Here is a 12025-nt window from a genome sequence, read left to right on the forward strand (position 1 = left end):
TACCCTGTTCAGGAAAGCACTTAAATCCATTTGGTTTTCCAGAGCATTTAAAGCATGTGCTTACATTCCAGAGATTTCCAGGAATGTAAAACTATGCCTTAAGAACCTTATTTGCATAAGTGAGTGATTTTTATGCTTTACTGAGTTGGGACCAGTAGCCTGTGCAACTGCCAAGTTTTGCGTAAGTCTGAAATGCTCTAATATTTCTGTCACCTACCACTCAGCCAGGGTTTCCTGCAGCCAGGATGATGCTGTGGGACTTGGCTATAGCTTCAGACTTCTTCCCCCCACCCCCTTTTTTTTTTCCTCCCTTAAATTGTGTACCTCGGTTCCTCATGCATGGGATCACTGGTGTTTATTGAACTATTTGCTACTGAGAAGGTATTTGCCATTGTTTGTTTAATCCTGTTTGCAAATGAAAACTGCCTTTTAAAATTTTGTAAAATTGAAAGTTGTATGAAACAAGTCATGACTCATTTCCTGCTTTTTGTGAATAGGTGTTGGTTACAAACAGAATGGTACTGTTGTAATTTTTTTTCCTTTACTTAAAAACATTGTTTACTGCTGTGTGTAGTAAGTTTAAGGAAGAAATAACCTGCCTGTAGCTGTTACATGGGGAGTAGCTAATACTGGAGAGGCAGCAGGTAAGTAATGTTCCATTGCATAGATATATTAAATCTTAAAATAAAAGAGTAAATTTACAAGTATTTTATGCAGGAACTGATATTTTACTCCACACTGAAATAGATCTAAGGAGACTGTTGCTCTTTTTACAGAGAGTGTAATTTCTCACTCGCATATAGATTTCCATTGCTGGCAGTGGAAATAGCAGGGAGGGAATAGCAGGGGGGAAATAAACTAAGTTAAACCGAGCAATCATTGTGATTTGAGAGATGAGGTCCCTGTATGAAGCCCCTTATTTCTGCCTGTTCTCCGAATACTTAGTTTTAACTGATAGATGTACTATGTTGCAGTTTAGGTGATACTCTCCTTTACCGTGAGCTTCATTTGTTAGATTTTTTTTTAAATGAAACAAAAAAAATTTACAGAAAAATTCCAAAGACCCTGATAGACACCAAAAAGGAATATGTCTAATGCACATCCTATGTAACTGGATCTGTAGTAGAATTTTTACCAGGTTTTGGTTTATTAGATGTTACTGGCAGTTTCCTGTGCATGCTCAGGAAATAGCAGCTTGGTAATTTACTGACTGGTGATGATGCCGTGATGGCTACTGCTGTGCTCTTTGATCTTCGTCCAATTGTATTTCATCTCCTTTTGCTGATGAAAGGGTAAGATAGTCTGTGAGGAAATACTTTATTTCTTTCAAATATTGATTTTATAAGTAACATTGAAAATGATACCTTAAGGCTGTGCCCTTTATCTTGAAAGACAAAACCAACAAGTAGTGACTTAGGGGTGTGGCAGTGCTTTAGCAACAGAAGTTGTTTTACTGGAGGTTTGGTTTTTTTAGAAGTAGAGGGGTTTTTTTTTAAAGTGAAATTTCTACTGGACTATATGTTTTGACAGTTCAAAAATACTCTTCAGAAGAAGAACATAGCATTTTGGAAACTCTACAGTTTGTGTTTTTTTCCTCATTCCCTTTTTGCTTTCTGTGCCAATAATCTTAGTTCTGATTGCATTTTGAAAAAAGTTTGTCAGAACTTCTTCAAATTTTTATTGACTGTGTGGCTTATAAGCTTGGGTAGCTGTTGTTTTGTGTTAAAAAAGGTATCTTATTAAATTTAGGCATTAGCTTGTTTTTTGGGATTTTTTTGTTTGTTAAGGAGCGAGTGTTTTCTATTTTTGTTCCTTTGAAATTGGTGAGGCTTAGTTTTTCTAACTGTATTTTTTTACCAGATTGTTTAGTTGCGTACCCAAACCTTTGTAAATGTTTTCCTAGTTGTATGTGGATAACTGGAGATTTAAATGTTGTATATACTTGTCATCTGTGTTTCTAGTAAAAATACATGGTATTCTTTATAGAAATCCTTAATTCCTGATTTCCTTTTCTTATCCACTTGCTCTCCATGTACAGGTTGAACAGACTTTGCTCCTATTTTTATTTACAGAATTTTATACGTAGCCTCTTAAAGTTACCATTGATTCTTGTGTAAACTGAGATACAGCCTTAAGTTTCCTAACATAATGCTCATTAGGATACTGTTAGTCATGTAGATCCAAATATAAAATGTGCGTGTTTAGGACTGGTACTCTTCAGAGATCCAAGACACTAAATTGCTTCTGCATTGAAATACAAACCCTTCAAGATCTTAGAGAAGGAAAGCACAGGTCAGTGTGCTTAAAGAAGATTGAGTTCTTCCCAGAACACGTATTTTGATGTAGGAAAGAAGCAACAGGGATTTGTTTAGGGTTTAAATTATTTTGGCAGTTGACTGCATAAGTCTTAAACGTAATGGTTGCAGCATGCTAATCAGTCATGATGTTTATGCAGAAATACTGTCTCGTGCAACTGTTTACTATGATGCCTTGCAATTAATATTGCAGACAGGCTTGGGGTGGGTGGGGGTGTCGAGGTGGGGTTTTTTGTTGTTTGTCCCTCACCTCCACCCAAATTAAGATCTGACATGCTGTGTACTTTTAGATTTGTTTTAGCTTTAGAGGGTGAATTACTAAGGAGCAGTTTGGAGCGTAGAAATTCCTCAATTTGATGTTCTCGTGGGATTTTTTTTTTTTTCCCCATGTTGGACAAAATAGATAAAGCATCTCATTCTATTTGTATATTATGCGCTTGTTAGTTCTCAAATCCTCTCTATAGCCTCAGTTAATGGCAGCAGGTTTTAGGTTCTGGTATGACCTGTATCTGTGCTTAAATCTTTTAAAGCTTCTTTGGAAATACACTAGTTTTACTGAAGTCTCTTGAAAACAGTGAACAGTATACCTTTGATCCCAATGAAATGGAGCATTTAAGTTGTAAAAATTCCCATTTATTCATACCATGTAATGTGATTTTACATGATTCAGTGCGAACACTTTGGAGTATATTCAAGTAATAGACTTTGGCCTCACCCTCTTGTATACTGTATTTTGTAATAGAAAGTATTTTAAACTGTGCATATTATTATTACATTATGAAACAGACATTCCCTTGATCTTCAAATGTAAGAAAATGAGGAATGTGCGTGCTTTTATAAATTCAAATGACTGCAAACTCAGTTTCCTTACCACTGCAGGTGTCCTTTTTTTAAAATAAAAAGAAAGGAAAAAAAAAAAGCCAAGTGTTTTAAAGGTGAAATACATTCCTATTTGGTAAACCTTGACGTTTTTACAATGATTACCAGCACTGCTGACTTTCTAAACAAAAGGCTGTATTGTCTTCCTGTACCATTCCATTTCCTGATTCCCATTTTGCGCAAGGATGCGTGAGTAAACTATTCAAGAAATGGTTTTGAAATGCAGCAGGGGGCTTGTCTAAGGTGGAATGCAGAATTGCAATGCAAAATGTAAGGAAATGGATGTCTGTCAGAATGCCTGACTCCAAAGGATTTTATATATATATATATATATATACACACATATATATAGTAAACAGTTTCCTGATACTGGCAGGCCAGAGAGTCTGTTGAATACTTGGGTTTCTGAAGACCTATATTTCTCAACAAGGTAAGATGGTATCCAAGCAAATGTGGATTTTAATACATTTTCAGCAGAGGTACTTAGTTGAGCTTAAGGATCATTTCATCTTTTTTAGATGTTATACTTGAAATATTGCATAACTTTTAGCTTTCATGGGTTTCTTTTTTTCAGCCTTTAGGAGACTGTTAAGCAATTTGCTGTCCAACTTTTGTGTTGGTCTTAAACTGCAATAGTAGTTTACCTTGTATTGAAGAAATAAAGACCATTTTTATATAAAAAAATACTTTTGTCTGTCTTCATTTCAGCTTGTTTAGTATCTTTGCAGTGTTCATTATGTCAGTCTTTTCAAATATCCAGACATAAAGTGTGGACATTCTGACGTAGTGATAGCTAGATTCTGTGCTATAATTATTTCTGAATCTAGAAATAGTTGTGTTCATACTAGCTCTTGTCCTTCTCATCTGGTCTTTAAAGACTTTCTGCAGAGTTTAAAATCAGTGAGAAGTGCAGATTTATTTTTTTTAAGCCAACCTCTTTTTTTTTTTTTTTCTGTAAAATGCAGTGACCTATGCGTAATGCGTCAACTGAAGAAAAAGACAAAAGCTGGCTGCCTAAAGCAGTTTCGGTCTCTTTAAAATTACATTTTCAGAATCGAAACGTGTACTAATGTTCGGAGCAGAGGGATTGCTGTACAGGAGGCATTAAACCAGTGACGATAAACCCTTTTATTTTAATCTGGCTTCTTGAGTTGACTAAATCTGGCAAATGTTAATTGTTGCAAAGTGTGTGTGTGTTAAACACAGCAGTGGTAAAACAGTTGCGTGGCGGCTTGAACTGCTGTCAGCTCATCTCACGCAGGCAGCTGGGCTGATACCAGTGACTGTATCCGTCCTGCCATGATTTAAAACTACCCCTGGCACTGTGGCTTCATGGCCAAATGTGTTACTCTGCTGTGGAATCAGAACATTGTACGTGTAAAAGACACGTGGGTGTGTTACACACACACACAGAGCCATTAGCATTGCCACACTGTGCCATGCTAATGGTGGACTTTCCATAACTCATAGTACTTGCTGAAGTTCATCTACTGTAGCACAAAATGAGCTATGTCCATCTTGGATTACTTGGTACCGTTTTGCAGTGTTGTCGGCTCCAACTTTTGTCTGTGACAAGCCTCCAGCATTTGGCAGTGGTAAGATTATGTGAGAATGCTGGTTTTCATTTGGGAAAAACACTTTTTTCTGATCTTTGTAGCTTAAAAAAAATGTCTGAAATGCAATCTGATTGGCTGGGAAAATCACAACATTCATGAATGCATTTAAACACGATTTTTGAATGAATGAATGAAGGTGGGCGATTGTACGAGTCCATGTAGAGGAAACGAAACACTCATTAGAAAATGAACCTGAATTTCTTTGGCTAGTGTTCTAAACCTGTAATAACAAAAATAACATTGGCTTACTCTAAAGGGCTCGAATTTTAATGGTTAAAAATAGCAAGCAACAGGATAGCGAAACTAACTTGGCCACTGATTACTGACTGCGCTATGCCGGGATTTCACAGTTAAGCTGGGTTTTTAACTAGATGAGTGTGGGTTGTAGCTCGGCTTCATGGACAGAGGTGGGAGGAGCATTGGGCTGTAGCTGGTCGGGTTGGGGGTGCTCCAGGCTTCCTTCTGGGCAGAGAGCACAGGGGAAAATCATTGCTAACTTGATTTTAAAGTACCTTGTTGCAATTTTCCTCTAGGTTAGGGTGTTCAGCAGTTCCCATTGCTGAATGGGAGAGAATTGTAAAGCATCCTGTCCCCAAAACCATGGGATGTGTAATCTAAGATAAACACAAGTGAGGATTCAGTAGTACGTGGATAAATTCGTTGTGGAAGCATTGAAGCATAGGTCAGCTAGCCAGGATGCCAGATCATAAAGGTATGATTTGAAACGGTTTCAGAAGAAAGAGAGGAAGGTAAGCGCTCCTGAGTATGGTTTTTATCTTCCATGTAAACTCTCTGGGGAAAATAATATCCCTAGAGACAAAGAAATAATTTTATAATGCTTACTAGGAAAGCTGTTTCTTGCTCAATTCTACTTGCAAGAACCTTGTCTCCAACCTTTTTCACTGTCCTCTCTGTACCTGCTGCAGTTTGAAAGGCCCAGGGCCTGAGGTGAGATGGAGGGAGAGATCCTGCTGGAATCCAGGCTTCAGCAGCAGGTTATTGTCATTCCTTGTTCTCCTCTCTGGTGCCCAGCAACATAGAAGCTGGTACAGAAGCCTCCTCTCTGCCACCTCTAGCCGCAGGCAGACTGGCCCTTCCCACCTACCCTATCTGTCGTCTGAGGGCAACAAACAAAAAATGCCCCAAACCAAAACGACCCCTACCAGGATAAACCTGTTTCTGAGCACAGCTGTAGCGGCTCAGTAGCATTGTTTGGTGGCCCTTAATATTGACTGGCAATTTTGGGGGAGGAGAGGGAGGCAGAAGGCATTTGTCAGGTTTAGCAGGGGAGCCTGAAGTGGTCATTTGTGTGAGCAGTGGGTTCTTAATGCCAGCTGCAATCGAAGGGTCATTTCTGGACTGCAGGGAGTGTTTCACTGAGGTAGCTCTTGGGGTTCTTGTGCAGACGTCTCTGCCGTGGGTTTTGCAGCCCATGCAGTGGTGAGACAGTGAAGCCCCCCCCGGGTATCTTTTGTGCGGAGAGAAAGTCGCTGGCTACTGCACCTGCTCTGAGCCAGCCTCACCAAAAGCGCTGCTGCACTTTCTCCTCTTGCAACGCTGGCATCTTGCTTCATTTCCTGCCAGTAGAGGAGCGGTACTGATCAGGGAGAGGCTTGAGTTTTTGATCTGTGTCTCTCTGGAAATGAGAGACACCTATGCGCCTGCTGGGAAGCAGTCATTGAAGTAAGTAGTTAGAAGCATCCTTTTTGGCCCGTTACGTTTGGGGAGGGGAGAGATGCTCAGGTTCAGAGTGTTAGTGCTGTTCTCTACCTTTTTTTTTTTTTTTTTTTTTCCCCCTCCCATGGCTCATCCTTCAAACCTTTTCATAATATTGCAGCTGGTCCAGGGGAGATGGTAAGTTGCAAAAGAGAAGAGCAGGAGAAAGCAAATCAAACTCCAAATTGAGCAAAGCAAAGTCTGTATGAAGCTGTGAAAGGTGAGTTTGTGCAGGGTGAGTAAAGGAAGAGACGGGCTGTAGCAGCTGTGTAGCTTATGATCACAAAGATAACTTTTTTTTTTACAAACATTATTACAAGAAAATCAGATGCAGGTACCTGAATGTCTCTATCCCCAACTTGCCCTGAAGTGCTGGACCATATCAAGTCATGCCATGCCATGCAAGGAAGCACTGATTTAATCATTTTGGGGCCAGAACCTCCATTTTGCATTGGGAATTACCTGAGTCGTCTTGAAGGCCTGTAGCATCACCCTCTCAGAAATAGTCAAGCGAGAAAGATGTTTGCCAAATTAACCTCTGCATTTTTCCAAAGATAACCCCCTGGTAGCTTAGCTTATTTGTCAAAGGAATGTAGTCTGCACACTCAACACCTCCAACAGTGGGTTTGGCGTGACACATCTTCCTGGCTTGCTGACTGCATCGTGGCTAACAACACCGGTTACTCCAAACATAGCGGAGAATTTAATTTTAAAGAGTTGATGCTCGTTCACATTCAACGAGTGCAGGTAAGGCCGGCTGCTGCTCAGGAGAGTTTGCCATGCAAGAGACAGATGGTTAACTGGGACTGGAAGAGGAAGAAAGTGTATCAGCCACATTGAAATTTTTTACCTATTTTACCTCTTAGAAGATCTGAAAGCAAGCGATTGCTTCTGAAAAGTGTGAGTTAATGGGTGGAGATGGGGAAATAAGCCTGACCCACATCCCGGAAAAGTAACTTGCTGGGAGATGTACAGGTGAGAGCCTTTGGAGAAGGAGCAGAAAGAGGTGAGAGTGAGGTGGGAATATACTTCCTTTCTTCAACCAGAGACAGAAGGAGGGGTTTGTGGAAGGCGCAGAAGCAGTCTGGTGCGGAAGCACGTTAATTTTCAAGGATGTTTCAAGCTAGGAGGTGCAGTGCTGTCCCGGGGCTGAGGGAGGGAGAGGGGCTGGCGCTGAGCGAACAGGTGGAACTTTTGCTGGTGCAGTTTGAGCGGGAAGCAAGTCAGCGAAGACACTCGCCCTTTTTTTTGGTCACGTAATGCGTAATACTACAGAAAGCAGTGAGATGCCGGTCAGCTCGTGCTTTTAATGCTGGGACACAAAGTATGTGGTGTTCACAAGCGATCAGAAATTTCCTGCCTTTCTTACTCTGCTCTTTTACTGCTCCTGGAGAGATGGCGTGAAAAACAATTGCAGACTATTTTTATTTGTAGAAATATGGGTCTTTTTGCTGCAGGTAGAAAACCACTATGCTTTTAATTATCTGAAGCTATTTATCCATCTCTTCTGAACAATTTGCAGAAAATTGTGTTAGCACTCTGCCTCCCATCAGACTGCAGAAGCTGTAAGGCTTGTAAACCTTGGGCCCTTCATGTGAGTGGGAAATAAGAGAATTGACTTCTCAAACGGGGTTTCCCAATTTACAGAAATGACCCTGTGTAAACAGGTGTGTTTAAATATACATATATATGAACAGTTTTTTCCAAAACATTTGAATCCACTTAGCACTGGAACTCATTCAGTAGATCTTCTCTTTTTATCCTGTATATTAATGGTGAAGTTGGGCCCATAGCTGTTCTGTCACACGAGGAAGGAGGATGCATTCAAAATGGTGCAGAGGTGGACAAGTGGTGTAAAAGGGTCTCTTCCTGCCACCTAGTGGCATGAAAAAACCTCTCCACTCCGCTTCATTCATAATCTGATGAGTTGTTATGTCTGTGACCCTTGTTTGTCTAATTACTGTGATGCCCATGCATTGGTCGTTTATCCTACATAGCCGCCTCCTTATGAGTTACAAGCTTTGTCAGCAGAACTAGATCTGATAGTCCTCAACTGCCCTAAATTTAAGGTAACATGTCGCCTTTTCCCTTTTTTCTATGAAATAAACAAGCCATATGTTGGTTTTTTTTTTTTTTGGTCCTTGCCTTGACACCTCATGAAAAAGTCCTTGTTTCTTGCCTTATTTTCCACATATTACTTTGAATGCCTCTTGAGTGCACTGCTGTTAAATGCCTGTGCATGTTCTCCTGCGTAATTCACCTGGAGTGAAAGACATACTTTAATGCTCAGAAGCCTGCCTTTGACACTGCAGACTCTGGAAGATACTGTCCACGTGGGCAGAGAAAATGTTGGCTGTAGTTGAACGCATGTCCTAAACCTGGGAGAGGACGGGGTGGGTTCCTGTGTGGAACAGGCAGCGCTGGCCTCTGAAGGAACAGGGAGTTTTGTAGAGTTAGTGTATTTTCAGAATGGTTAAACTGATGCTTAAAACTGATGTCTAAAGCCTGCCGGTAGCCCCTTTCCCCACTGAGCCATCTACTTCTTTTTGGCAGATGGGCAGCTACCTTCACCGCCTTTTCCAATGTGCAGGCTGTACGTGGCTCTGCCTGGGTTTGTTACAGCTCTGCACTGCTGGGAGGGGATGAGAACAGAGACCATTCATCCCAAACAGAATCCTCATTCATGGGTCAAGCTGTAAGGGAACTTGGGCTCCCACCTCAAAAAGTTAATTGGAGCCTATACATAATTAAAACTGCGGTTCTCACTTTCCTAAATCATTTAGCCTGGAACAAGATGTAGGTCCACAGCCCCCATTTTCTCAAAGGCCTGTAGTGTAAGGGTAAGGAAAATGGTGAATGGCGTGGAATGGCAAATAGAGCCCTGCAGAAGAAACTCTTGGAAATAGTCTAAATTGTGTGTTGGTTTGGTGGGGTTTTTTTAAATACATAAATTAATTTGAATGAAAAGGGTCAGAGAAGGCCTATGTTTTATTAGCAGCTATAAAACCAGGTGAGAGCGATTTCTACAAGAAAAAGGCTGTACTTTGAGCTTCTCTGTGTAAGTATAAATTCTCCATGATTAAAGCTATCTGCTGGCTGGCTTCCATCTCAGCTGGAATCCAGGAAAATTTTCTTGGCGTTTCTTTCACAGTGGTAACAGTATGATACTTCAGAAAAATAACTTTTTTTTTCCTGTCACGTGGGATCCCTGCTGTGCCCTCCTAATTTTAAGTTCGCCCCCCAACTGTTCCATTCAGTTATTTATAATATTTTAAAAATGTAATTTTGTGCTTTTAACTCAAAAATAATTTAGAAATAAAACTCTTAGCCTCTACATTATCACCTCCTTCAGCATTTTTTTTTTTTGGTTATAATTACAGCAATAACTAGCTTGGATTTTTAACTGTGAGGGGCTTGGGTGCATTACTGAAGAAGGTGGTGAAGGTTTCTAAGAATTCAAGTCTTTATTCAGAAAACTGGCAAGTTGCCAAAACCAAAAAAGCATTGCCACCAAATTAAATCAATAGACTGTTAAAACCATTGGGACAGTGGTGTAGTGTTCATTGCTGGAGCAAGGTTTGTGCCACCTCCAGCTGCGCCTGATCCTTGGAGCAGGCGGCCTCTTCCCCCAGTCAGGTTCCTCATTTCCAGGACTGGAAGACGTTTGAGGAAAGTTGTATGACACGTGTGAGGCCATCTCCTGTGAGATTGTATGTAATGCCCTTATGAAAAATAAAAATGTTCCCACCCCTTTTTAACTTGGAAAAAATTGGCAAGCTTAAAACCACAATACTGGAATTAAAGCTTGGATTGACCTAACCTGGATAGGGATGCTGAGGCACCTGGTAATTTTGGTAGCCTCCAGTTTTAAATTGGAGGTTGTTCTTTTTTTTTTTACTGAATATGCTGGTGTCCATGTGCCATCCAAGGGAGCTGTGAAAGGGTAAAGGCTGGCTGGTGAGGGACTTGGCTCAGTGAGGAGCAGGCAGCTGCCTGTACACAGCTCATTTCTTCCACAACAGTGGTGTTTGATGATGCTTCCCCTAAACTACATGCTCAGGTGGAGGCAGTTAGTTCCCTGATGACTGTAGCTGGAGATAATTTGGGGGGAGGAGGGGGATTTACCCATAAATATTGTAGTTTTCAGTCAATACTTTGGTGAATAATTTTGCTTCTGCTTTCTGAGCTTCCACTGAAAGAATCATAGAATCATTAAGGTTGGATGAGACCTTTAAGATCATTGAGTCCAACCATTAACCTAACCCTGCCATCCCTCCACTAAACCATGTCCCTAAGCACCTCATCTGCCTGTCTTTTAAATACCTCCAGGGATGGGGACTCCACCACTTCCCTGGGCAGCCCCTTCCAATGCTTGACAACCCTTGCCAGTGAAGGAATTTTTCCTAATGTCCAACCTAAGCCTGCTCTGGCACAACTTGAGGCCATTCCCTCTTGTCCTAAAGACAGACAAAACCTCCCTTTGTACCCCACCTCCCCCCACACCCCCCCAAAAAAACCCTCTGTAGCTTCCCAAGGAGTAAGAATACCATGAAATGATTACAAATGTGACTCAAAGCAGTATTGTTTTCTAGACTTTTCCTGCAGCCTGAAACAACAGTTCTGAGAAGCTGGGTTGTTGAATGCTGAAGTTTTAATGTAATATTTAAGATGTCAGTACTGCTAATTAATTCAAGTGCTCGTTATTTTAGTGAAATTTGCAGCCAGCGTGCTGTGGAAGATGGAGTCTAGGGGCAACCTTAGAAGCTGCTGTTCTCTGTTGGAGTTGCAGTTTGAAGGGGAACAGTGTGAAAAGCTGATCTCTTGAAGAGGTTGCTGAACACAATAGACTATTTTCCAGCCCACCTATCAAAGTTCCCGCGGTTCTCCACACAAAGCTTCCCTTCTGAAATGAATTTAGCAGATCTGAATTCCAAAGTCTAGTAAGAAGTAATCAGCTTTGAAAGCCATTACAATGATGGATCTGCTTGTCGTAGTTCAGCTTCCCCATGCCCACTGAAAAAAAACCCAAACAAACAAAAACCCCAACCTGTACAAACTGAACCTCAGGTCTCCAGATTAGTTGTAATCCCCGCTTCTCCATAATAATTCCACTATCAAAACGTGAACAAGATGTAGGTGCTGGTGACCTCCCCTGACACAACCTTGAGGCCGTTTCCCCTCATCCTATCGCCCGCTACCAGGGAGAAGAGGCCGACCCCCACCTGGCTACAGCCTCCTGTCAGGCAGCTGTAGAGGGCGATAAGGTCTCCCCTCAGCCTCCTCTTCTCCAGGCTGAACACCCCCAGTTCCCCCAGCCGCTCCTCGTAAGCCTGGTGCGACCCCTCACCAGCTTTGTTGCTCTCCTCTGGACATGCTCCAGCAACGCAACATCTTTCCTGTAGCGAGGGGCCCGAAACCGAACACAGCATTCGAGGTGCGATGCCGAAAGGTTTCTGGGGCAGTCGGCCCCTAACCTGAGAATTTTGAAACGCGGAGCGG

General features: G+C 41.5%; 1 protein-coding gene across 1 annotated transcript in view; it reads left to right on the forward strand.

Annotated features, from left to right (window-relative positions):
* Positions 1-1227: 1227 nt before the first annotated feature.
* Positions 1228-12025, forward strand: part of YEATS4 (YEATS domain containing 4) — a 16222-nt gene continuing 5424 nt past the window's right edge. The window contains exon 1 of the mRNA XM_035901675.1: positions 1228-1263. Coding sequence (XP_035757568.1) covers positions 1228-1263 — 36 coding nt within the window. The remainder of the gene's footprint in view (positions 1264-12025) is intronic.

This window comes from Egretta garzetta, unplaced genomic scaffold (assembly GCF_000687185.1).
Source record: "Egretta garzetta isolate BGI_Z169 unplaced genomic scaffold, ASM68718v1 scaffold68, whole genome shotgun sequence".
NCBI lineage: Eukaryota > Metazoa > Chordata > Aves > Pelecaniformes > Ardeidae > Egretta > Egretta garzetta.